Genomic DNA, 25,000 nt, shown 5'->3' with positions numbered 1-25,000 from the left:
CTCTTTTATCCGATTATTAATCGAAGTAATAATCGACAGATTAATCGATTATCAAATTAATCGTTAGTTGCAGCCCTAGTTCTGTTGTGTTACGGTGCGGATGTTCTCCCGAAATGTGTTTGTCATTCTTCTTTGGTGTGGGTTCACAGTGTGGCGCATATTTGTAACAGTGTTAAAGTTGTTTATACGTCCACCCTCAGTGTGACCTGTATGGCTGTTGACCAAGTATGCGTTGCATTCACTTGTGTGTGTGAAAAGCCGTGGATATTATGTGAGTGGGCCGGCACGCAAAGGCAGTGCCTTTAAAGTTTATTGGCGCTCTGTACTTCTCCCTACGTCCGTGTTAAAAAGTCACACTTTAAAATAATCCCAAACCATAGACATGGTGTCGTTAGTCAGTCACAGAGGGAGCTCGCTTGTTAGCCATGGCTACAGCACCGGCAACAACACACTCTTGTTGTTGTTATGCTGCGCTCGCGGCGGTTTGATGAGGTCATCAAGCGTCGCCAGTAAACCTCTCATGCTGCAGTCGTCAGCTCTGTACTGCTCCCTACGTCCGTGTTTTACCGGATATGTACCGCTACGTACAGCGCCGTTTTAAAAAGTCATTAATTTTACTTTTTGTAACCGATACCGATAATTTCCGATATTACATTTTAAAGCATTTATCGGCCGATAATATCGGCAGTCCGATATTATCGGACATCTCTAGTAATTATTATGAAATATGATCGTGAAATAACAAGATGGCATTGTGTCAAAAGCAACAACTAGATCTATTTTTTTAGAGAGAAAAAATAATATCTGCCTTCTTTCTTGTGGTTTTGGTCTCAGGACAACCAGCTAAAGATGTTGTTACTTGTCCTCTTGCTGAAGGCAGCACACACACACACATGTGCAGGAAAGACTGCATTTCCACATGTACAGTATGTTTGAAGAGATGTTTACTGGAAGTTGTCGACTCAGTTTTGTGCTGCGATCACACTTTTTGCAGTTGATTCAGAAAAAACAAAAATGGACGTTCCAGCCACAATTACAAGTCTAATTCCTTCATGTTGCGTGCAGCCAACAATGTCGATTAGTGTTGTCCCGATACCAATGTTTTGGTACCGGTGCCAAAATGTATTTCGATACTTTTCTAAATAAAGGGGACCACAAAAAATTGCATTATTGGCTTTATTTTTTTTAAATATATCACGGTACATTAAACATATGTTTATTATTGCTATTTTGTCCTTAAATAAAATAGTGAACATACAAGACAACTAGGGATGTCCGATAATGGCTTTTTGCCGATATCCGATATGCCGATATTGTCCAACTCTTTAATTACCGATATCAACCAATACCGATATCAACCGATATATGCAGTCGTGGAATTAACACATTATTATGCCTAATTTGGACAACCAGGTATGGTGAAGATAAGGTACTTTTTAAAAAAATGAATCAAATAAAATAAGATAAATAAATTAAAAACATTTTCTTGAATAAAAAAGAAAGTAAAACAATATAAAAACAGTTACATAGAAACTAGTAATTAATGAAAATGTGTAAAATTAACTGTTAAAGGTTAGTATTATTAGTGGAGCAGCAGTACGCACAATCATGTGTGCTTACGGACTGTATCCCTTGCAGACTGTATTGATATATATTGATATATAATGTAGGAACCAGAATATTAATAACAGAAAGAAACAACTCTTTTGTGTGAATGAGTGTAAATGGGGGAGGGAGGTTTTTTGGGTTGGTGCACTAATTGTAAGTGTATCTTGTGTTTTTTATGTGGATTTAATAAAAACAAAACAAAAAAAAACGATACTGATAATAAAAAAACCGATACCGATAATTTCCGATATTACATTTTAACGCATTTATCAGCCGATAATATCGGTCTGCCGATATTATCTGACTGATAAACAACTTGTCTTTTAGTAGTAAGTAAACAAACAAAGGCACCTAATTTAGTCTGCTGACGTATGCAGTAACATATTGTGTCATTTTCCATTCTATTATTTTGTCAACATTATTAAGGACAAGTGGTAGAAAATTAATTATCTACTTGTTCATTTACTGTTAATATCTGCTTATTTTCTCTTTTAACATGTTCCATCTACACTTGTGTTAAAATGTAATAATCACTTATTCTTCTGTTGTTTGATACTTTACATTAGTTTTGGATGATACCACAAATTTGGGTATCAATCCGATACCAAGTCGTTACAGGATCATACATTGGTCATATTCAAAGTCCTCATGTGTCCAGGGACATATTTCCTGACTTTATAAACATAATAACAACTAGAAACACACAAGCCTCCTCCAGGGGGCAGTGTGGCGTACCCAGATGTAAAACATATTTTGCACTATCAGCCTTTTCATATAAAGTGATAAAGGAATGGAACGACCTCACAACAAACTTGAAAAGTCTAACAGATGACTCTTCATTCACCATTGAAGTTAAAAAGTGGCTTTGGAGCAATAAAAGCTGCTCACACGGTCAATAAGGCGGCCACCTTGTTTGACATGTCAACTTCATGTGTATTATATTTATCCATGAGAGCATTTTTGTTGTAAATTGTGTGTGTTAAAATCATGGTTGTTTTTACAAATGATGACAGATGTGAACAAGAGCATGTATTGTCTTTGTGTGATGATGTACATGAGGTGTGGTTGTATTGTATATTAAGTATGTGTCCATGAAAGGGCATTTTATGACTTTTCTTAATTTGATTACATGCTATAGTATGATTTTATTGTCATAATTGTATTGCATGATTTTTGTATCCCTTTAATTTAGGTAGTCAGGGACTGCAGATGGAAATGAGCTATTTAGCTATAGTCTGGTACAGAACATATCTGTCTTTGAGCTTAATGTTTCTGTGCATTGTCCCTTCAAATAAAGACTAAACTAAACTAATATACATTTTTAAAAAACGAAAGAAGATGTGATGCCAAAAAATATCAACGTAATCATAGTAGTATCGACTAGATACGCTCCTGTACTTGGTATCATTACAGTGGATGTTAGCTTTAGATCCACCATTGGCGTTTGTTTACATTGTGACGCCGGTGAGCTACGGTGTGTAGTGAAGCATGTTTAGCTATTCCTCGTCCTGCAGTGATAATGATACTTGTAAGAAGCGTACCTTATTTGTCGCCATGGAGGCCAGGATTAGTGATTTAGAAGTAGCTACAACACTGCCGACGGCGGATGGACTTTAGATGTCTCAAAGCACCTCTTCCTGAGGGCGTTTCAGTGTTATAGCTTCACCTTTATCTTTACTTTTTAAGCCAAAATGCGTCCGTTCTCCCTTTTCTGTCTACACACTGTGTCTGCTTGTAAGTACTCGGTGATTGTGCGCTGCCGAACATGCTCGTCTGCTCGTAAAACCAGCAATGACGCGACGTGACGACGACGAGGGCGCAGGGGAATGGCGGTATATGATTCATTAGTATCGCGGTACTATACTAATACCGTACAACCCTAATGTTGATAAAGTTATGTTGTATGTATTTTGACACTCTGTTATGCTCACAGGATGTACATGTTGAACTTACATATTTTATTTTGCAAATACTGTTTGTTTTACTTGGTTTTCACTGTGAATTTGGAGGACAAGCTTTAAATAAACTGCAAGAAAGCCCTCGTGTCTGTACACTGCAAAAACTGAAATCTAAGTAGGATTAAATATCTCAAATAAGGGTGATATTTGCTTATTTTCTGTCTGATAAGATAATTCTTCTCACTAAGCAGATTTTTAGTGAGAATGTTTTACTTGTTTTAAGGGTTTTGGTCCTAAATGATCTCAGTAAGATATTACAGCTTGTTGCTGAGATTTGATGAGCTATATTGAGTAAAACATGCTTGAAACTAGAATATCAACTGTTGCAAAGCTGTGTCATCAACACTCACAAGTATAAAACTACTTTTTTAAAGTAATCATTTCTTATTTCAAGCGTGAAATAAAAAAATCATGATTTTGACACAATTGTGTCTCATAATTAAAACAGATGACAGCCAAATGGACTTTGCTGTTTTATTTCCAATGAAACAATAGAAAACACATACTCATATAGTAGTACAGTTGGCACAGTACAGTAAACTGACAGTTAATATTTAAACATTTAACATTTCAAACTATTTTGAACAGAAATAGTTCATGCACATTCAAAAAAAATTCTTCAAAATTACAATTAAAATTTTTTTGGCCGGAGACTGACTGTAGATATGCACACTAATTGACTGAAAGAGCACGCACTTTGCGTGATGATGTCATGTTATCCATGGAAAAATGCATTTTTAGACCATATGATTTGCCTGAGCGGCTAGGAGACCCCGAGAGTAACAAGATGTTGCCTTGTTGCCTTTCCATTAAGAACAATAAATTAGTTTTTAGTATAAGTTTGCTGGTTTGAAGAAATGTAATGCTGAGCGCATATCATTATGTCAAGATAATGGCACTAGCATTTACTTCATTTAAGAATATTTTTCAACATATTGAGCGAAAAGGTCTCTTTTTTTTTCTACCAAGAAAAGTGCACTTGTTATTAGTGAGAATATACTTATTTTAAGGTATTTTGGGGTTCATTGAGGTTAGCTAATTTTACTTGTTTTGGAAAGTCTTGACAAGCCACATTTTGTTGTTCTTTTGGCAGATAATTTTGCTTAGTTCAAATAAAATACCCCTCATTTTTGTATTTTTTTTTCTTGTTTTTGAACACTTTTGCAGTGTAGGGGCCTTATTCTCCCATGTAGATTCTGGCTTTGCAGCATCCTCCCCCTCGACTTAAGTCTGTCACTACGCGACTTCATCCAAGATGCACTCTCGGCCATCTTGAATGAACCCTTAAATGTTGGCGTTCCCCGTCAAATCTGGCCTTCCGTGTATTCTCCCAAAAGCTTCAGTATTTTTGCTCCCACACTGCAAAAAGTCAGTGTACAAAAACAAGAAAAAAAAATTACAAAAATTAGGTGTATTTTACTTGAACTAAGGAAAATTATCTGCCAATAGAACAAGAAAATTTGGCTTGTCAAGACTTTCCAAAACAAGTCAAATTAGCTAACCTCAATGAACCCAAAAATAGCTTAAAATAAGTATATTCTCACTAATAACAAGTGCACTTTTCTTGGTAGGAAAAAAATATATACATAAAATATATACATATTTTTCCTCAATATGTTGAAAAATATTCTTAAATGAAGTAAATGCTAGTGCCATTACCTTGACATAATGATGTGCGCTCTGCATTACATTTCTTGAAACCAGCAAACTTATACTAAAAACTAATTTATTGTTCTTAATAGAAAGAAAACAAGGCTTGTTACTCTCGGGGCCTTCTATCCGCTCAGGCAAATCATATTGTCTAAAAATGCATTTTTCCATCGATAACATGACATCATTGCGCCAAGTGCGTGCTCTTTCAGTCAATTAGTGCGCGAGGAATATATATATATATATATATATATATATATATATATATATATATATATATATATATATATATATATATATATATATATATATATATATATATATATATATATATATGTATATATATATATATATGTATATATATGTATATATATATATATATATATATGTATATATATATATATATATATATATATATATGTATATATATATATATATATATATATATACATATGTATATATATATATATATATATATATATATATATATATATACATATGTATATATATATATATATATATATATATATATACATATGTATATATATATATATATATATATATATATATATACATATGTATATATATATATATATATATATATATATATATATATATATATATATATATATATATATATATATATATATATATATACACATATATAAAAAAAAAAATATTGTAATTTTAAATACTTTTTCTGAATGTGCATGAACTGTTTCTGTTCAAAATTGTTTTAAATGTCACATGTTAAATGTTTAAATATTAACTGTCAGTTTACTGTACTGTGCCAACTGTACTACTATATGAGTACGTATTTTCTATTGTTTCATTGAAAATAACACCGCAAAGTCCATTTGGCTGTCATCTGTTTTAATTATGAGACACAATTGTGTCAAAGTCATGATTTTTTTGTTCATGCTTGAAATAAGAAATTATTACTTTTAAAAAGTAGTTTTATACTTGTGAGTGTTGATGACACAGCTTTGCAACAGTTGATATTCTAGTTTCAAGCATGTTTGACTCAATATAGGTCATCAAATCTCAGCAACAAGCTGTAATATCTTACTGAGATCATTTAGGACCAACACCCTTAAAACAAGTAAAACACTCTAACATAAAATCTGCTTAGTGAGAAGAATGATCTTATCAGACAGAAAATAAGCAAATATCACCCTTATTTGACATATTTCATCTTACTTAGATTTCCGTTTTTGCAGTGCATGCACATCTGGAATAAGTCCAGCGCCCCTGGATGGTTAAACATTATATTGCACTTGAAGTTTAGATGCAGTGTACAGTTGTACACCTAAATGTATTCATATGTATTACTTGCACTTTTTACTTGAATATTGACATCAATGAATAATAAACGTATGAGTTGCTTTAACAACAGCTACAATACCCCCCGGCCTTAGTCAGAATAGTGGGTGAAAATTGTCAATTGTAAAAAGTTGTATCAATTCATGGCTGTTCTACTCACTTGGACTGTGGTGAAGCTGTGAGGACTCAGGTGGTTCGTCTTCATGCTCTTCAGTCTTCACAGAGACAACAGTCAGAGGCAACTTGGCGAGATAAGCCTCCCCCTGCCCTCGCAGACACTCTTCCTTCGGCGTGATCCAAAGTTCCTCGTCTTCCGCTTTAACTTGAGGGGGCTGTGGATACTCCTGCCTCGAAGTGGAGCTCCCCCACTGCGGCCGACGCTCTCCTTGACCACCCATCCGCTGCCGGACGTCTGCAGGACATGAATTACATCAAGTAAGTGGTGGTGTCCTGCTAATGAACATGTATTGTTTATTATGAATTGGGTTATAAAGTGTAAACTGATCTTGTTTTCTACAATCATGGTAATATTGCAAGAATATTGCTGTTATTTTTGTACAACCCTTACTCGGTCCATTACCTCACCGTCACCTTCAGCACAGTATGTTTTACACGTTGTCACTTGCAATATTCACTTTGCTTACATTTTGTCATTTAAATTTAGTTTAGAAGAAAGGAAAGTGATGGGAAAAATGACACCTTGTGCAGTGTTAAAGGGGAACTGCACTTTTTTTTTTTGCCCATCATTTTGTAAGAAAATAAAACATGTGTTGTACTTTTTTTTAAGCATTCTGATTTGTAATATACAGCAAGTGCGGGGTGGCTTGTGTTGCGTTTGACCAGATGTTCCTCCAAGTGGGATGTCAAACGCTGGTCAGTCCCAAGTTCCTTAATGACATATAAACTGACTCAAAGGTACCACCCAGCACAGAATAGTTATTTTGTAATTTTATTGTCAACAATTTGAGAATAGAGACCAGCCTCGAACAACACATCCTAATGCGTAGCCCAAGTTGATCTGGCATTCCAAAGGAAAAAGCAACTCTTTTCACACAAAGAAAGCCCCCATCTCCCTCCCCCCCTCCTCTCAACACTGATAAGAAGAGAGTCTTGGGGGTTGTGTTCACATTCCTGATGGTTTACGACCCTGTCTAAACAGGCAATCTGAAGACAAAGAGAAACTAGTATACAGAGTATACATGGAAAATTATGAGCTGATTCAAACATGATTATGAATAAAGAAATAGCTCTTAAACATATGCATTATCCACACTTGCAATGAAGCTAATGGGAGTACTTTATTACGCCCATAAAGCCCTCGAAAATTTTACAAAAACAATTTGCCATTTACCTATTGTGACCTGAATATCAACCAAGTATTGGCAACATTGTTAATGTAAGAACTAACGCAGAGGAACTACTTTTAGCAGCACCTTCCTGCAACAAGCTGCAGCATCACCTCTTAAGAGTTGGTAAAATGTGTGAGAGACATAAGTCTTGCCTCTCACTTGTACAGTAAAAGGTTGTGGCCATAAACCTAGAAGTTGGTCATCTTTGACAGCCAACTTAGACCCAGAGATGGCAAAAAATACATAAAAAGACGCTCGTTTTCACCCATTTTTCTTAACGTATCGCAAGGATTTCCAAATATTCTTCATCTTAACAGGAAGACATTAAAAACCTATCAGTCTTTATCTCAGTGAGAGCAGACATTGTACAGTAAGGCAGGGTTTCCCACAGCTAAGGCTGCTGCCCCCGCGACCCAACCTCGGATAAGCGGAAGAAGATGGATGGATGGCTATGAGGTTTTTTTTCCCCCTTGGCCTCAGTCTGGACCCCCTGCCCCAGCGTTTACCTGTTTCTCACCTTTTTTGTAAGGGGCGCCGGAAGTAGGCGGACTGTCAGCGATCCTGTTCTGTCTCCCTATAATGTTTGTCTGCTCTTGAATGGGATTGTGCTGAAAATCTTTCATTTCCCCTCGGGGATTAATAAAGTGATTCTGATTCCCGTACACACAGACCAGTACCGGTGCATAACAAAAACATTGTAGATATATTTAAACACTGACGTTTAAATTTGGACTGAATTGCCCAATATAAGTACATTACTTTATTATTATTATTCAGTGAAGGAGTGTGTTGCGTAATTGTGAGGAACTTAACTTTATTTGTGAGGACTTAAAAAGCATCGCGTCGTCTCCTCGAAGTCGAAATGACGTCATCTTAATTGTATATTGACGTTACAGTGATTTATGATCGAAACTACCTTCGTATATTAGCAACAGAAATTATTTCCAACATACCTTCAACGCGTAACACAATTGGGGCCTCGCTAACAGCTTCCACATGTCTATCCTTAGTCCGCTCTTGTTCGAGAAAAGTTCCTCCTCGTACGACGCTATCGTCCCTTTCAAAAAGCGCGAATATTTCATCAGCTGCCGCCATGAGTCTCTCTTTATCAACACTTGCAACATTGCGTGTGTTTATTCTCTGTCAAGCAGGAGCTTTGTCTCAGCTCGTCTAGCTAACTTTCGCTTTTGTCTTCTTCGATGATAGTTTACTGTACCCCAAGCATCTACGAGTGCTGCCACCTTGTGGCAAAATTGAAGACTGCTCGAGATGAATACAACAGAATAGAAAGTACTTTATTGATCCCTGGGCGAAACTCAGCACCACAGTTCGCTCACAATAGACAATAAACATTTAGGTATTTTTACATGTGAATAACATGAAGACAGTCTATTATACAGCATTATTCACGTGTGAATGACATAAATACAGTCTATTATACAGCATTATTCACATGTGAATACTATAAATGCAGTCTATTATACAGCATTATTCACATGTGAATGACATAAATACAGTCTATTATACAGCATTATTCACATGTGAATAACATAAATACAGTATTATACAGCATTATTCACACGTGAATAACATAAATACAGTCTATTATACAGCATTATTCACACGTGAATAACATAAATACAGTCTATTATACAGCATTATTCACATGTGAATGACATAAATACAGGTCTATTATACAGCATTATTCACATGTGAATAACATAAATACAGTCTATTATACAGCATTATTCACATGTGAATAACATAAATACAGTCTATTATACAGCATTATTCACATGTGATACTATAAATGCAGTCTATTATACAGCATTATTCACATGTGAATGACATAAATACAGTCTATTATACAGCATTATTCACATGTGAATGACATAAATACAGTCTATTATACAGCATTATTCACATGTGAATACTATAAATGCAGTCTATTATACAGCATTATTCACACGTGAATGACATAAATACAGTCTATTATACAGCATTATTCACATGTGAATGACATAAATACAGTCTATTATACAGCATTATTCACATGTGAATACTATAAATGCAGTCTATTATACAGCATTATTCACATGTGAATGACATAAATACAGTATTATACAGCATTATTCACACGTGAATAACATAAATACAGTCTATTATACAGCATTATTCACATGTGAATGACATAAATACAGTCTATTATACAGCATTATTCACATGTGAATAACATAAATACAGTCTATTATACAGCATTATTCACATGTGAATAACATAAATACAGTCTATTATACAGCATTATTCACATGTGAATACTATAAATGCAGTCTATTATACAGCATTATTCACATGTGAATGACATAAATACAGTCTATTATACAGCATTATTCACATGTGAATGACATAAATACAGTCTATTAACAGCATTATTCACATGTGAATACTATAAATGCAGTCTATTATACAGCATTATTCACACGTGAATGACATAAATACAGTCTATTATACAGCATTATTCACATGTGAATAATATAAATACAGTCAATTATACAGCAATATTCACATGTGAATAACATAAATACAGTCTATTATACAGCATTATTCACATGTGAATAACATAAATACAGTCTATTATACAGCATTATTCACGTGTGAATGACATAAATACAGTCTATTATACAGCATTATTCACATGTGAATACTATAAATGCAGTCTATTATACAGCATTATTCACATGTGAATGACATAAATACAGTCTATTATACAGCATTATTCACATGTGAATAACATAAATACAGTATTATACAGCATTATTCACACGTGAATAACATAAATACAGTCTATTATACAGCATTATTCACACGTGAATAACATAAATACAGTCTATTATACAGCATTATTCACATGTGAATGACATAAATACAGTCTATTATACAGCATTATTCACATGTGAATAACATAAATACAGTCTATTATACAGCATTATTCACATGTGAATAACATAAATACAGTCTATTATACAGCATTATTCACATGTGAATACTATAAATGCAGTCTATTATACAGCATTATTCACATGTGAATGACATAAATACAGTCTATTATACAGCATTATTCACATGTGAATGACATAAATACAGTCTATTATACAGCATTATTCACATGTGAATACTATAAATGCAGTCTATTATACAGCATTATTCACACGTGAATGACATAAATACAGTCTATTATACAGCATTATTCACATGTGAATGACATAAATACAGTCTATTATACAGCATTATTCACATGTGAATACTATAAATGCAGTCTATTATACAGCATTATTCACATGTGAATGACATAAATACAGTATTATACAGCATTATTCACACGTGAATAACATAAATACAGTCTATTATACAGCATTATTCACATGTGAATGACATAAATACAGTCTATTATACAGCATTATTCACATGTGAATAACATAAATACAGTCTATTATACAGCATTATTCACATGTGAATAACATAAATACAGTCTATTATACAGCATTATTCACATGTGAATACTATAAATGCAGTCTATTATACAGCATTATTCACATGTGAATGACATAAATACAGTCTATTATACAGCATTATTCACATGTGAATGACATAAATACAGTCTATTATACAGCATTATTCACATGTGAATACTATAAATGCAGTCTATTATACAGCATTATTCACACGTGAATGACATAAATACAGTCTATTATACAGCATTATTCACATGTGAATAATATAAATACAGTCAATTATACAGCATTATTCACATGTGAATAACATAAATACAGTCTATTATACAGCATTATTCACATGTGAATAACATAAATACAGTCTATTATACAGCATTATTCACATGTGAATAACATAAATACAGTCTATTATACAGCATTATTCACATGTGAATGACATAAATACAGTCTATTATACAGCATTATTCACATGTGAATAACATAAATACAGTATTATACAGCATTATTCACACGTGAATAACATAAATACAGTCTATTATACAGCATTATTCACACGTGAATAACATAAATACAGTCTATTATACAGCATTATTCACATGTGAATGACATAAATACAGTCTATTATACAGCATTATTCACATGTGAATAACATAAATACAGTCTATTATACAGCATTATTCACATGTGAATAACATAAATACAGTCTATTATACAGCATTATTCACATGTGAATACTATAAATGCAGTCTATTATACAGCATTATTCACATGTGAATGACATAAATACAGTCTATTATACAGCATTATTCACATGTGAATGACATAAATACAGTCTATTATACAGCATTATTCACATGTGAATACTATAAATGCAGTCTATTATACAGCATTATTCACACGTGAATGACATAAATACAGTCTATTATACAGCATTATTCACATGTGAATGACATAAATACAGTCTATTATACAGCATTATTCACATGTGAATACTATAAATGCAGTCTATTATACAGCATTATTCACATGTGAATGACATAAATACAGTCTATTATACAGCATTATTCACATGTGAATAACATAAATACAGTATTATACAGCATTATTCACACGTGAATAACATAAATACAGTCTATTATACAGCATTATTCACATGTGAATGACATAAATACAGTCTATTATACAGCATTATTCACATGTGAATAACATAAATACAGTCTATTATACAGCATTATTCACATGTGAATACTATAAATGCAGTCTATTATACAGCATTATTCACATGTGAATGACATAAATACAGTATTATACAGCATTATTCACACGTGAATAACATAAATACAGTCTATTATACAGCATTATTCACATGTGAATGACATAAATACAGTCTATTATACAGCATTATTCACATGTGAATAACATAAATACAGTCTATTATACAGCATTATTCACATGTGAATAACATAAATACAGTCTATTAATACAGCATTAATTCACATGTGAATACTATAAATGCAGTCTATTATACAGCATTATTCACATGTGAATGACATAAATACAGTCTATTATACAGCATTATTCACATGTGAATGACATAAATACAGTCTATTATACAGCATTATTCACATGTGAATACTATAAATGCAGTCTATTATACAGCATTATTCACACGTGAATGACATAAATACAGTCTATTATACAGCATTATTCACATGTGAATAATATAAATACAGTCAATTATACAGCATTATTCACATGTGAATAACATAAATACAGTCTATTATACAGCATTATTCACATGTGAATAACATAAATACAGTCTATTATACAGCATTATTCACGTGTGAATGACATAAATACAGTCTATTATACAGCATTATTCACATGTGAATACTATAAATGCAGTCTATTATACAGCATTATTCACATGTGAATGACATAAATACAGTCTATTATACAGCATTATTCACATGTGAATAACATAAATACAGTATTATACAGCATTATTCACACTGTGAATAACATAAATACAGTCTATTATACAGCATTATTCACACGTGAATAACATAAATACAGTCTATTATACAGCATTATTCACATGTGAATGACATAAATACAGTCTATTATACAGCATTATTCACATGTGAATAACATAAATACAGTCTATTATACAGCATTATTCACATGTGAATAACATAAATACAGTCTATTATACAGCATTATTCACATGTGAATACTATAAATGCAGTCTATTATACAGCATTATTCACATGTGAATGACATAAATACAGTCTATTATACAGCATTATTCACATGTGATGACATAAATACAGTCTATTATACAGCATTATTCACATGTGAATACTATAAATGCAGTCTATTATACAGCATTATTCACACGTGAATGACATAAATACAGTCTATTATACAGCATTATTCACATGTGAATGACATAAATACAGTCTATTATACAGCATTATTCACATGTGAATACTATAAATGCAGTCTATTATACAGCATTATTCACATGTGAATGACATAAATACAGTATTATACAGCATTATTCACACGTGAATAACATAAATACAGTCTATTATACAGCATTATTCACATGTGAATGACATAAATACAGTCTATTATACAGCATTATTCACATGTGAATAACATAAATACAGTCTATTATACAGCATTATTCACATGTGAATAACATAAATACAGTCTATTATACAGCATTATTCACATGTGAATACTATAAATGCAGTCTATTATACAGCATTATTCACATGTGAATGACATAAATACAGTCTATTATACAGCATTATTCACATGTGAATGACATAAATACAGTCTATTATACAGCATTATTCACATGTGGAATACTATAATGCAGTCTATTATACAGCATTATTCACACGTGAATGACATAAATACAGTCTATTATACAGCATTATTCACATGTGAATAATATAAATACAGTCAATTATACAGCATTATTCACATGTGAATAACATAAATACAGTCTATTATACAGCATTATTCACATGTGAATAACATAAATACAGTCTATTATACAGCATTATTCACATGTGAATAACATAAATACAGTCTATTATACAGCATTATTCACATGTGAATGACATAAATACAGTCTATTATACAGCATTATTCACATGTGAATAACATAAATACAGTATTATACAGCATTATTCACACGTGAATAACATAAATACAGTCTATTATACAGCATTATTCACACGTGAATAACATAAATACAGTCTATTATACAGCATTATTCACATGTGAATGACATAAATACAGTCTATTATACAGCATTATTCACATGTGAATAACATAAATACAGTCTATTATACAGCATTATTCACATGTGAATAACATAAATACAGTCTATTATACAGCATTATTCACATGTGAATACTATAAATGCAGTCTATTATACAGCATTATTCACATGTGAATGACATAAATACAGTCTATTATACAGCATTATTCACATGTGAATGACATAAATACAGTCTATTATACAGCATTATTCACATGTGAATACTATAAATGCAGTCTATTATACAGCATTATTCACACGTGAATGACATAAATACAGTCTATTATACAGCATTATTCACATGTGAATGACATAAATACAGTCTATTATACAGCATTATTCACATGTGAATACTATAAATGCAGTCTATTATACAGCATTATTCACATGTGAATGACATAAATACAGTCTATTATACAGCATTATTCACATGTGAATAACATAAATACAGTATTATACAGCATTATTCACACGTGAATAACATAAATACAGTCTATTATACAGCATTATTCACATGTGAATGACATAAATACAGTCTATTATACAGCATTATTCACATGTGAATAACATAAATACAGTCTATTATACAGCATTATTCACATGTGAATAACATAAATACAGTCTATTATACAGCATTATTCACATGTGAATACTATAAATGCAGTCTATTATACAGCATTATTCACATGTGAATGACATAAATACAGTCTATTATACAGCATTATTCACATGTGAATGACATAAATACAGTCTATTATACAGCATTATTCACATGTGAATACTATAAATGCAGTCTATTATACAGCATTATTCACACGTGAATGACATAAATACAGTCTATTATACAGCATTATTCACATGTGAATAATATAAATACAGTCAATTATACAGCATTATTCACATGTGAATAACATAAATACAGTCTATTATACAGCATTATTCACATGTGAATAACATAAATACAGTCTATTATACAGCATTATTCACATGTGAATAACATAAATACAGTCTATTATACAGCATTATTCACATGTGAATAACAAATACAGTCTATTATACAGCATTATTCACATGTGAATAACATAAATACAGTCTATTATACAGCATTATTCACATGTGAATACTATAAATGCAGTCTATCATACAGCATTATTCACATGTGAATAACATAAATACAGTCTATTATACAGCATTATTCACATGTGAATGACATAAATACAGTCTATTATACAGAATTATTCACATGTGAATACTATAAATGCATTCTATTATACAGCATTATTCACATGTGAATAATATAAATACAGTCTATTATACAGCATTATTCACATGTGAATAATATAAATACAGTCTATTATACAGCATTATTCACATGTGAATAATATAAATACAGTTTATTATTAATAGTATTATCATCATCATAATCCGTCTTCTTCTTTTTCTTGTTCTTCTTCTTCTTATTATTATTATTATTATGCGTCATGTATGCTGGTACGACAAGTTCACAGAATCCTTGAATCATCGCCAGTCTTCAGTACCGCCGCCAGAGGGCGGTGGTGTAAAATCACGAATGTTCGCTGCCGTAAAACGTCTACCGAAGAAGAAAAAGACGGAAGCTCGCAGCGCTTCAAAACAGACGGATAAACAAGGGCGAAGACGGCTAAGTGTAATCTGCTTAAAATCATTTAAAAATGCTGAAAGAGTTAATGAAGGAGCGACTAATGGCGGTAGCCGATGAAATATACGAGCTGTTTGAACGAACAATGGCATTGTACGAGGATGAACTTTCTCGAACCAGAGACGACAAGGAGCGATATCGACAACAACTGGAAGCTGCTAGCAAAACTCACATTGGGCAACAATTTGAAGGTATTTTTTTCACTAACTTTTCACCGAATTATTCCACACCCTTTCTATGTCTTGCACAAACACAGAGCCCGGGAGACAAACACGTTTTTATTGGTTAAATCACAGAATCATACATGTAGATTTTCAGGATACTACCCCATGCAATCTTCCATCCATCCATTTTCTACCGCTTGTCCCGTTCGGGGTCGCCGGAGCCTATCTCAGCTGCATTCGGGCGGAAGGTGGGGTACACCCTGGACAAGTCGCCACCTCATCACAGGGCCAACACAGATAGACAGACAACATTTCACACTCACATTCACCAGCGTTGGGTTAGTTACTGAAAACCAGTAACTAGTTACAGTTACTAGTTACTTTATTTCAAAAGTAACTCAGTTACTTACACCAAAAAGTTTAGTTACTTATTTTTATTTATTTTTTATTTTAAGGCTCCCATTAATGCCCTTTTAGCCTTCATGTCAGTACTGTTATTGCACTGGAGAATAATACAATCTATTAAACAACTTGACATGCATTTGCACCACTGAACTCTGCTAAGCAATGTGGTCTACATACAACACACAAAGACAAAGATATGTTTCAAAGGGCCAATTTATTTTGGGCCAGAACAAATTGACAAAACTATTTTAATTAGCTGCAACATAACGTACATAAGTAACAAACCGCATAATAACAACATGTCACAACATAGCTGTAAACCTGGCTTCCCCCAAGGAAGGCACACATGACATGATTATATGTCATACCGCACACATACTGCTATACACATGCCTAACCAGGCGTTTTTTTTCTCTCAAGGAATTGTGAAATAAAATCATGTCTTCAGGAGATCAACACTGTACTGAAGCCCAGAACACACTATGCATTTCCCCAGTTTTAGTTTAGAGATAAGGAAAGATTGGCCTGGCCCTTCGTATTGTGAGGCACATGCACTAACCCCTGTTCCACCGTGCTGCCCCCATGTCATCTTGTTTATTAACTATCTCTCTATTGTTCCGCACCAGGTGGTCTCGGGTCGTGCCCTCTTTCTCCTGCCTTCAGGTGTCCAGTGAAGAGTCAGAGCGTCCATTCCGAGTGTATGCCCAATCCATTACCATCGTCTTCTCAGGACGACGGTTACCAAGTCCTCTTGTTTGCATCAAGTGAGTTTTATCGGACATCTCTAGTTTTTAGTTATGCTTTATTTAGTTTTTTTTGTTCAATTCTAAATGGGTTGTGACTTAAAGTTAAAATGCTTTGTAGATACACTGGGATTAAGAATAACTTAATTTTGTTTTTGAGACTGCATCATTTTTTTCCCTCACAATTTTACTATAGAAGTGTTTTGTGAAGAAGATTATTTGTGATGTGTACATTTTCCTAATGTGTTTGTTCTATTTTGGGCCGAAATAAAACAAAGAAAACAATCTAAAGTTGTTGTAGTTGTACTTTTAAGTTATTATGCCATGATTTTACCCGTCCAGCCCACGCGAAAAATAGATTTTCCTCCACGCGGCCCTTGAGGTAAAATTACTTTATCACCCCTGTATAAGGAACATCATTTTTGAATTAATTCATGGGTGGGTGAATCGGCGTAACATGTCGTAAATCAAGCATCACCTGTATAAATAGACCTAACTTGACCATAAGCTTTCATAACATTTCCTATTTATGTCCTGCAGACGTCCAGCAGCTGACAGGTTGTCAAGAAGAACGTGCAATTCAGTCGCAGCCGAGTTCCTCTTTAAAGCAGGACGATCCACGGCCGCCCCACATGAAAGAGGAAGAGGAGGAACTCTGCATCACTGAAGATGGCGAGTGTCTTCTTGGGCTGGAGGAGTCTGACCTCACAGCATTGCCCCTTACTGTTGACTCCATGAAGACTGAAGGCCACGAAGACAAATCACACCGTTATCCAAGTTCAAGTGAGGAAAACCGAGGGGTGGCGCCCCCAAGCAGCCGCTCACCACAACACATGACAACAGAAGTTCATAGTGACGGCACAATGTCAAACTATCCTGAGGATGAAGACATGGACGACGCCCAAGAACCTTTGAGCACCTGCGAAGGTGATATAAGGACTCATACTGACAACCGACACTCTGAATGCTATAAAAAGAAGCCAGGTAAAAAACATATCGCCTGCTCAGTCTGTGCTAAAAGATTCACTCTAAAGAGGAATTTGACTCAACACATGCGTACACACACTGGGGAAAAACCTTTTGGATGTCCAGTTTGCGGTAAAAGATTCTCTCGAAATTCAAATATGCTGAAACACACGACAACTCACACAGGAGAGAGACCTTTTAGCTGCTCAATTTGCGGCAGAAGATTCTCTCAGAAGGGAGTGATGATAAGACACATGCGAACGCACACTGGAGAAAGACCTTTTTGTTGCTCGATTTGTGGTGAAAGTTATGCTCTTAAGATAAGTTTGACAACACACATGCAGAGACGTCACCCGAAAATAAGTGTTTTCTCGTCCACTTTGTGCTAAACAACTATCGACCCATACCAAACCTGCCTTTTTTGGGCAAAGTTTTACTAAAAGTCGTGTGCCAATAGCTTAGTGACTGTCTCCTGAACAACAATGTGCTTTCCAATCAGGTTTTTTTAAAACACTTAATTTTGTTCGACATAACATGATAGTTCTTTGTTCAAACTTTCGCATAGAGTTTGCTGTAAAAAAAACTTCTCTTCAAGCCATTTTTTGGCTGCCTTCAAAACGGTTCGTTGTTCGATGCAGATGAAGTCCTCCTTACCACGTCCCCCCTACGGCAGCTTTGTTTAATAGGTGTTTTGTTTTTTTTTGCTTTGTTTTGCTAAAGCCGTTTAGTAATATGGACGTGGTCGCCACTGGCCATCTCATTTTTACTTGACTTTTACCACAGCACAACATTTCCGACGATATAGCGAGACTAGCGTTTCACCACGTTTTGTTGTCAGCGGGTGTCAGGTTCAAACACTGATGACATCTATTAAACAGACAAGAAGCAAGGAATCATGCAGAGACAGAGTTCAATTTAGCTCATGAGGAGAACGCATGGAGCTGCACACTTAGTCACAGTCTCGCCCTACGCTCTAAAGTTCAGCTCCCGCGTCCCTCTATTTATTCAGGAGTTCCATTGTCAACATCACTGAGGCCGCCTCTAAAAGGAGTGGTCACATACACTACCGTTCAAAAGTTTGGGGTCACATTGAAATGTCCTTATTTTTGAAGGAAAAGCACTGTACTTTTCAATGAAGATAACTTTAAACTAGTCTTAACTTTAAAGAAATACACTCTATACGTTGCTAATGTGGTAAATGACTATACTAGCTGCAAATGTCTGGTTTTTGGTGCAATATCTACATAGGTGTATAGAGGCCCATTTCCAGCAACTATCACTCCAGTGTTCTAATGGTACAATGTGTTTGCTCATTGGCTCAGAAGGCTAATTGATGATTAGAAAACCCTTGTGCAATCATGTTCACACATCTGAAAACAGTTTAGCTCGTTACAGAAGCTACAAAACTAACCTTCCTTTGAGCAGATTGAGTTTCTGGAGCATCACATTTGTGGGGTCAATTAAACGCTCAAAATGGCCAGAAAAAGAGAACTTTCATCTGAAACTCAACAGTCTATTCTTGTTCTTAGAAATGAAGGCTATTCCACAAAATTGTTTGGCTGACCCCAAACTTTTGAACGGTAGTGTATATTATGCAAAGCAGGTCCAGTACGCACAATATGTGACGGAATGTGCTGGGCCTTGTGATTTCCTTGTTTCTGCTTCGTCTGCGTGCTGTCGTCTTATCTTCGTTGAGGTCCTTGAAGTCCTTGGCTGTTAGCGAGCTAAAACAAAGATAACATCTGCGGCTGAGGCCACCTCTCAGACAAGAAGTTTTGTCCTTGCACAGATAGAAAAAATGCAGCCTGAGCACAATAGCTAATAACGATAGCAACGGACTTTAAGCATACTAAAGTTGTGTGATAATATATGTACATGATTATTCTAACAGCGGGGAAACACGGGGGAGAGAAAATAAGAAAGCCCAGGTGCAGATGTGGTACTATACGCTGGCTAAGGTTAAACTTCTACCGGGTCTTTATCTTTCCAATGCCAAATCCTGAACGTGTATATGTATATATTGACAATAAAATGCTTTTCTGTACTATATCATGTTAATACTTTTACTGCACTGCTCTTTCAAGCCCTTGCAAACAATAGAGGCTCAAGCCGGTTCTAGCCTACAGTAAGCTACACTACGAGCTACATCGCTAACGTAATAATGGGTTATAAAACTAACTGGTCTATTGCCAAACACAGTAGGCACTGATCCAATTAAATGTATTTTTAATTAAAATAGTGATTTATTTTGCAACAGGACAATGACGCGATTGTCTTACAACAGAAGGCTAAGCTAGCTACACAACAAATCGAGTTAATATTGTTAATGTATCAATCACACATTTCTAACCTAGTGTTATTACCGTATCATTGTCACCTACATTGCCTTAAATAGTAATCACCCAGCCCACCATTAAAAATAGTTTTTCAGAAAATCCATCTCCAATTTTGACCTCAGATAAGGCTGAAAGTGTGTGTAATAACGTGTGCTGGTTAAAGCAACCAACAACACCCGATGTTAATGATTAAAAATGATCAATTAAAAATGGCTTACTCGCACACAGATTTATAGGTACATTTCTACCACATATGGTTAGTCCGCTGACGTCACTTTTGGGGAAAAAGTCACACTTGGACCGGGGGGAGTATGAAAAAAGGCAAGATTGTTTTATAAATATTAGTTAAAGTTAAAGTACCAATGATTGTCACACACACACTAGGTGTGGTGAAATTTGTCCTCTGCATTTGACCCATCACCCATGTTCACCCCCTGGGAGGTGAGGGGAGCAGTGGGCAGCAGCGGTGGCCGCGCCCGGGAATCATTTTTGGTGATTTAACCCCCAATTCCAACCCTTGATGCTGAGTGCCAAGCAGGGAGGTAATGGCTCCCATTTTTATAGTCTTTGGTATGACTCGGCCGGGGTTTGAACTCACGACCTACCGATCTCAGGGCGGACACTCTAACCACTAGGCCACTGATGCATATCCTAAATACACATAAGCAGGTATCAATAGGTGAGAAACGTTGGTTTTCAATCAATCAATGTTTATTTATTTAGCCCTAAATCACAAGTGTCTCAAAGGGCTGTCCAGTCCATAGGGGATCTAACATAATAGTGAGAGTTCAGTCCATAGTGGATCTAACATAATATTGTGAGAGTCCAGTCCATAGTGGATCTAACATAATAGTGAGAGTTCAGTCCATAGTGGATCTAACATAATATTGTGAGAGTCCAGTCCATAGTGGATCTAACATAATAGTGAGAGTCCAGTCCATAGTGGATCTAACATAATAGTGAGAGTCCAGTCCATAGTTGATCTAACATAATATTGTGAGAGTCCAGTCCATAGTGGGTCTAGCATAATATTGTGAAAGTCCAGTCCATAGTGGATCGAACATAATAGTGAGAGTCCAGTCCATAGTGGATCTAACATAATAGTGTGAGAGTCCGGTCCATAGTGGGTCTAACATAATAGTGAGAGTCCAGTCCATAGTGGATCTAACATAATAGTGAGAGTCCAGTCCATAGTTGATCTAACATAATATTGTGAGAGTCCAGTCCATAGTGGGTCTAGCATAATATTGTGAAAGTCCAGTCCATAGGGCAAGGAAAAACTCACAACCCAGTGGGATGTCAATATGAATGACTATGAGAAACCTTAGAAAGGACCCCCCCCCCCCCCCCCCCCCCCCCCGCTAGGGGAGACCGGATGCAATGGACGTCGATTCGGTCTAGCATAATATTGTGAAAGTCCAGTCCATAGTGGATCTAACATAATATTGTGAGAGTCCAGTCCATAGTGGATCTAACATAATAGTGAGAGTCCAGTCCATAGTGGATCTAACATAATATTGTGAGAGTCCAGTCCATAGTGGATCTAGCATAATAGTGTGAGAATCCAGTCCATAGTGGATCTAACATAATAGTGTGAGAGTCCAGTCCATAGTGGGGCCAGCAGGAGACCATCCCGAGCGGAGACGGGTCAGCAGCGCCGAGATGTCCCCAACCGATGCACAGGCGAGCGGTCCACCCCGGGTCCCGACTCTGGACAGCCAGCACTTCATCCATTGACTTAAAGGGACCCTAATATGTGCCCCCCCCCCCCCCCCCCCACACACACACACACACACACACACACAAGGGAGAGGGGGGGGGGCACATATTAGGGTCCCTTTAAGTCAATAACATCGGCAGCTTTTCACCATGTAAAAACATGACCAAAACCACATGAATAGTGTCTAAAGCAGACTTGGATTACTGTAATGGTTTTCTCACTGGGCTCTATAAAGGTGCTGTAAAGCAGCTGCAGTGCATACAGAACAATCCTGCTGGAGACCTGACTAGAACCAGGAAATACGATCCTAATCGTCCAGCGCTTTAGTCACTGCCCTGGCTTCCTGTTGCTCAGACAATAGACTTTATACAAACCCCAAAACCAGTGACGTTGGTACCTTTTGTAAATGGTAAATAAAAACACAATACAATGATTTGCAAATCCTTTACAACCTATATTCAATTGAATAGACTGTAAAGATACTTGAAGTTCAAAGTGGAAAACATTGTTATTTTTTGCAAATATTAGCTCATTTGGAATTTGATGCCTGCAACATGTTTCAAAAAAGCTGGCACAAGTGGCAAAAAAGACTGAGAAAGTTGAGGAATGCTCATCAAACACTTATTTGGAACATCCCACAGGTGAACAGGAAAATTGGGAACAGGTGGGTGCCATGATTGGGTATAAAAGCAGCTTCCATGAAATGCTCAGTCATTCACAAACAAGGACGGGGCGAGGGTCACCACTTTGTCAACAAATACGTGAGCAAATTGTCGAACAGTTTAAGAACAACATTTCTCAACCAGCTATTGCAAGGAATTTAGGGATTTCACCATCTACGCTCCGTAATATCATCAAAACGTTCAGAGAATCTGGAGAAATCACTGCAATTACGAACCTTCGATCCCGCTGGCGGTACTGCATCAAAAAGCGACATCAGTGTGTAAAGGATATCACCACATGGGCTCAGGAACACTTCAGAAAACCACTGTCAGTAACTACAGTTTGTCGCTACATCTGTAAGTGCAAGTTAAAACTCTACTATGCAAAGTCAAAGCCATTTATCAACAACACCCAGAAACGCCGCCGGCTTCGCTGGGCCTGAGCTCATCTAAGATGGACTGATGCAAAGTGTAAAAGTGTTCTGTGGTCTGATGAGTCCACATTTCAAATTGTTTTTGGAAACTGTGGATGTCGTGTCCTCCGGAACAAAGAGGAAAAGAACCATCCGGATTGTTCTAGGCGCAAAGTTCAAAAGCCAGCATGTGTGATGGTATGGGGGTGTATTAGTGCCCAAGGCATGGGTAACTTACACATCTGTGAAGGCACCATTAATGCTGAAAGGTACATACAGCTTTTGGAACAACATATGTTGCCATCCAAGCAACGTTATCATGGACGCCCCTGCTTATTTCAGCAAGACAATGCCAAGCCACGTGTTACAACAGCTTGGCCTAATGGTAAAAGAGTGTGGGTACTAGACATGAAACTGCTACAGGAAAATACCAAAGCAAGAGAAAAAGCCACCAAAATAGGAGTGCAAGACAAGAAGTAAAACACTACACACAGGAAAACATCAAAAAAGTCCAAATACGTCATGGTGCGATGTGACAGGTGGTGACAGTACACCTACTTTGAGACAAGAACTATACTGATGCATGCTTGGTTATGCTTTAAAGTCATATCCAACAATTCGGACAACGATTTTTTACTTGTGTAAAAGTAGTCTTTAATTTTTTTTTGGTTATTGATTTACTTTTTGTTATTTTACAACTGGCATACTTTATATGAAGTTTAGCACTTTTACTGATAAGGACGTTTTTTTTTTTTTTTCTTTAATTTTATAAACCTTTATTTATAATATGCAACATTTACAAACAATCAAGAAATGATAACAATCATAACAAGTACAGAAACAAGGAGTTGTAGTCTTCAATACCGCCGCAAGATGGACGCAGTGTGACGTCATGGATGTTTTAGCTGCCGTAAATGAAAAGCGGAAGTTAGCAAAGCCGCAAAACGGACAAAGAGCTAAAGGCGACGAGGTGTATTTGAGTAAAACAAAACAAAAAAAACATTGAAAATGTTGAAAGATTTGATAAGACAGCGACTAATAGTGGTAGCTGACGAAATATTCGCTATGTTTGAAAGAACAATAGCGTCGTACGAGGAGGAACTGTGTCGAACAAAAGACGAAAATGAGCGACATCGACAACAACTGCAAGCTTTGAGCCAGACTGGAACTGTT

The 25,000-nt window shown here is 35.4% G+C and overlaps 3 protein-coding genes across 4 annotated transcripts in view; 2 read left to right on the top strand and 1 right to left on the bottom strand.

The window, feature by feature from the left end:
* LOC133632174 (zinc finger protein 37-like) overlaps window positions 1-25,000 on the bottom strand; it is a 162,801-nt gene that overhangs the window by 4,019 nt on the left and 133,782 nt on the right. The window contains exons 1-2 of one of the 2 annotated variants that reach the window (XM_062024458.1): window positions 8,842-9,091; window positions 6,700-6,951 (exon numbers count right to left, since the gene is read on the bottom strand). In XM_062024458.1, the coding sequence (XP_061880442.1) occupies window positions 6,700-6,951; window positions 8,842-8,983 (394 nt within the window). In that variant the 5' untranslated portion in view covers window positions 8,984-9,091. Of the gene's footprint in view, window positions 1-6,699; window positions 6,952-8,841; window positions 9,092-25,000 lie in introns of those variants that run through there. The other variant, XM_062024459.1, reaches the window with a different exon arrangement.
* On the top strand, window positions 16,304-20,698 carry LOC133632180 (zinc finger protein 773-like). The gene is made up of 3 exons (XM_062024464.1): window positions 16,304-16,609; window positions 17,614-17,751; window positions 18,271-20,698. The coding sequence occupies exons 1-3, from the start codon at window positions 16,432-16,434 to the stop codon at window positions 19,083-19,085; spliced, it is 1,131 nt and encodes a 376-aa protein (XP_061880448.1). The 5' UTR covers window positions 16,304-16,431; the 3' UTR covers window positions 19,086-20,698.
* Window positions 24,761-25,000, top strand: part of LOC133632172 (gastrula zinc finger protein XlCGF57.1-like) — an 8,665-nt gene continuing 8,425 nt past the window's right edge. Inside the window, exon 1 of the mRNA XM_062024456.1 lies at window positions 24,761-25,000. This exon is cut by the window's right edge and continues 13 nt beyond it. Coding sequence (XP_061880440.1) covers window positions 24,836-25,000 — 165 coding nt within the window. The 5' untranslated portion in view covers window positions 24,761-24,835.

The sequence above is a fragment of the Entelurus aequoreus genome, linkage group LG17, assembly GCF_033978785.1.
Source record: "Entelurus aequoreus isolate RoL-2023_Sb linkage group LG17, RoL_Eaeq_v1.1, whole genome shotgun sequence".
NCBI lineage: Eukaryota > Metazoa > Chordata > Actinopteri > Syngnathiformes > Syngnathidae > Entelurus > Entelurus aequoreus.
This window is presented reverse-complemented; position numbering and strand designations above follow the sequence as displayed.

Coding starts and splice junctions, on each gene's coding strand:
- LOC133632180 (XM_062024464.1), top strand. CDS start 16,432: ATGCTGAAAGAGTTAATGAAGGAGCGACTAATGGCGGTAGCCGATGAA. Junction 16,610..17,613: donor CATTGGGCAACAATTTGAAG/GTATTTTTTTCA, acceptor GTTCCGCACCAG/GTGGTCTCGGGTCGTGCCCT. Junction 17,752..18,270: donor AGTCCTCTTGTTTGCATCAA/GTGAGTTTTATC, acceptor TATGTCCTGCAG/ACGTCCAGCAGCTGACAGGT.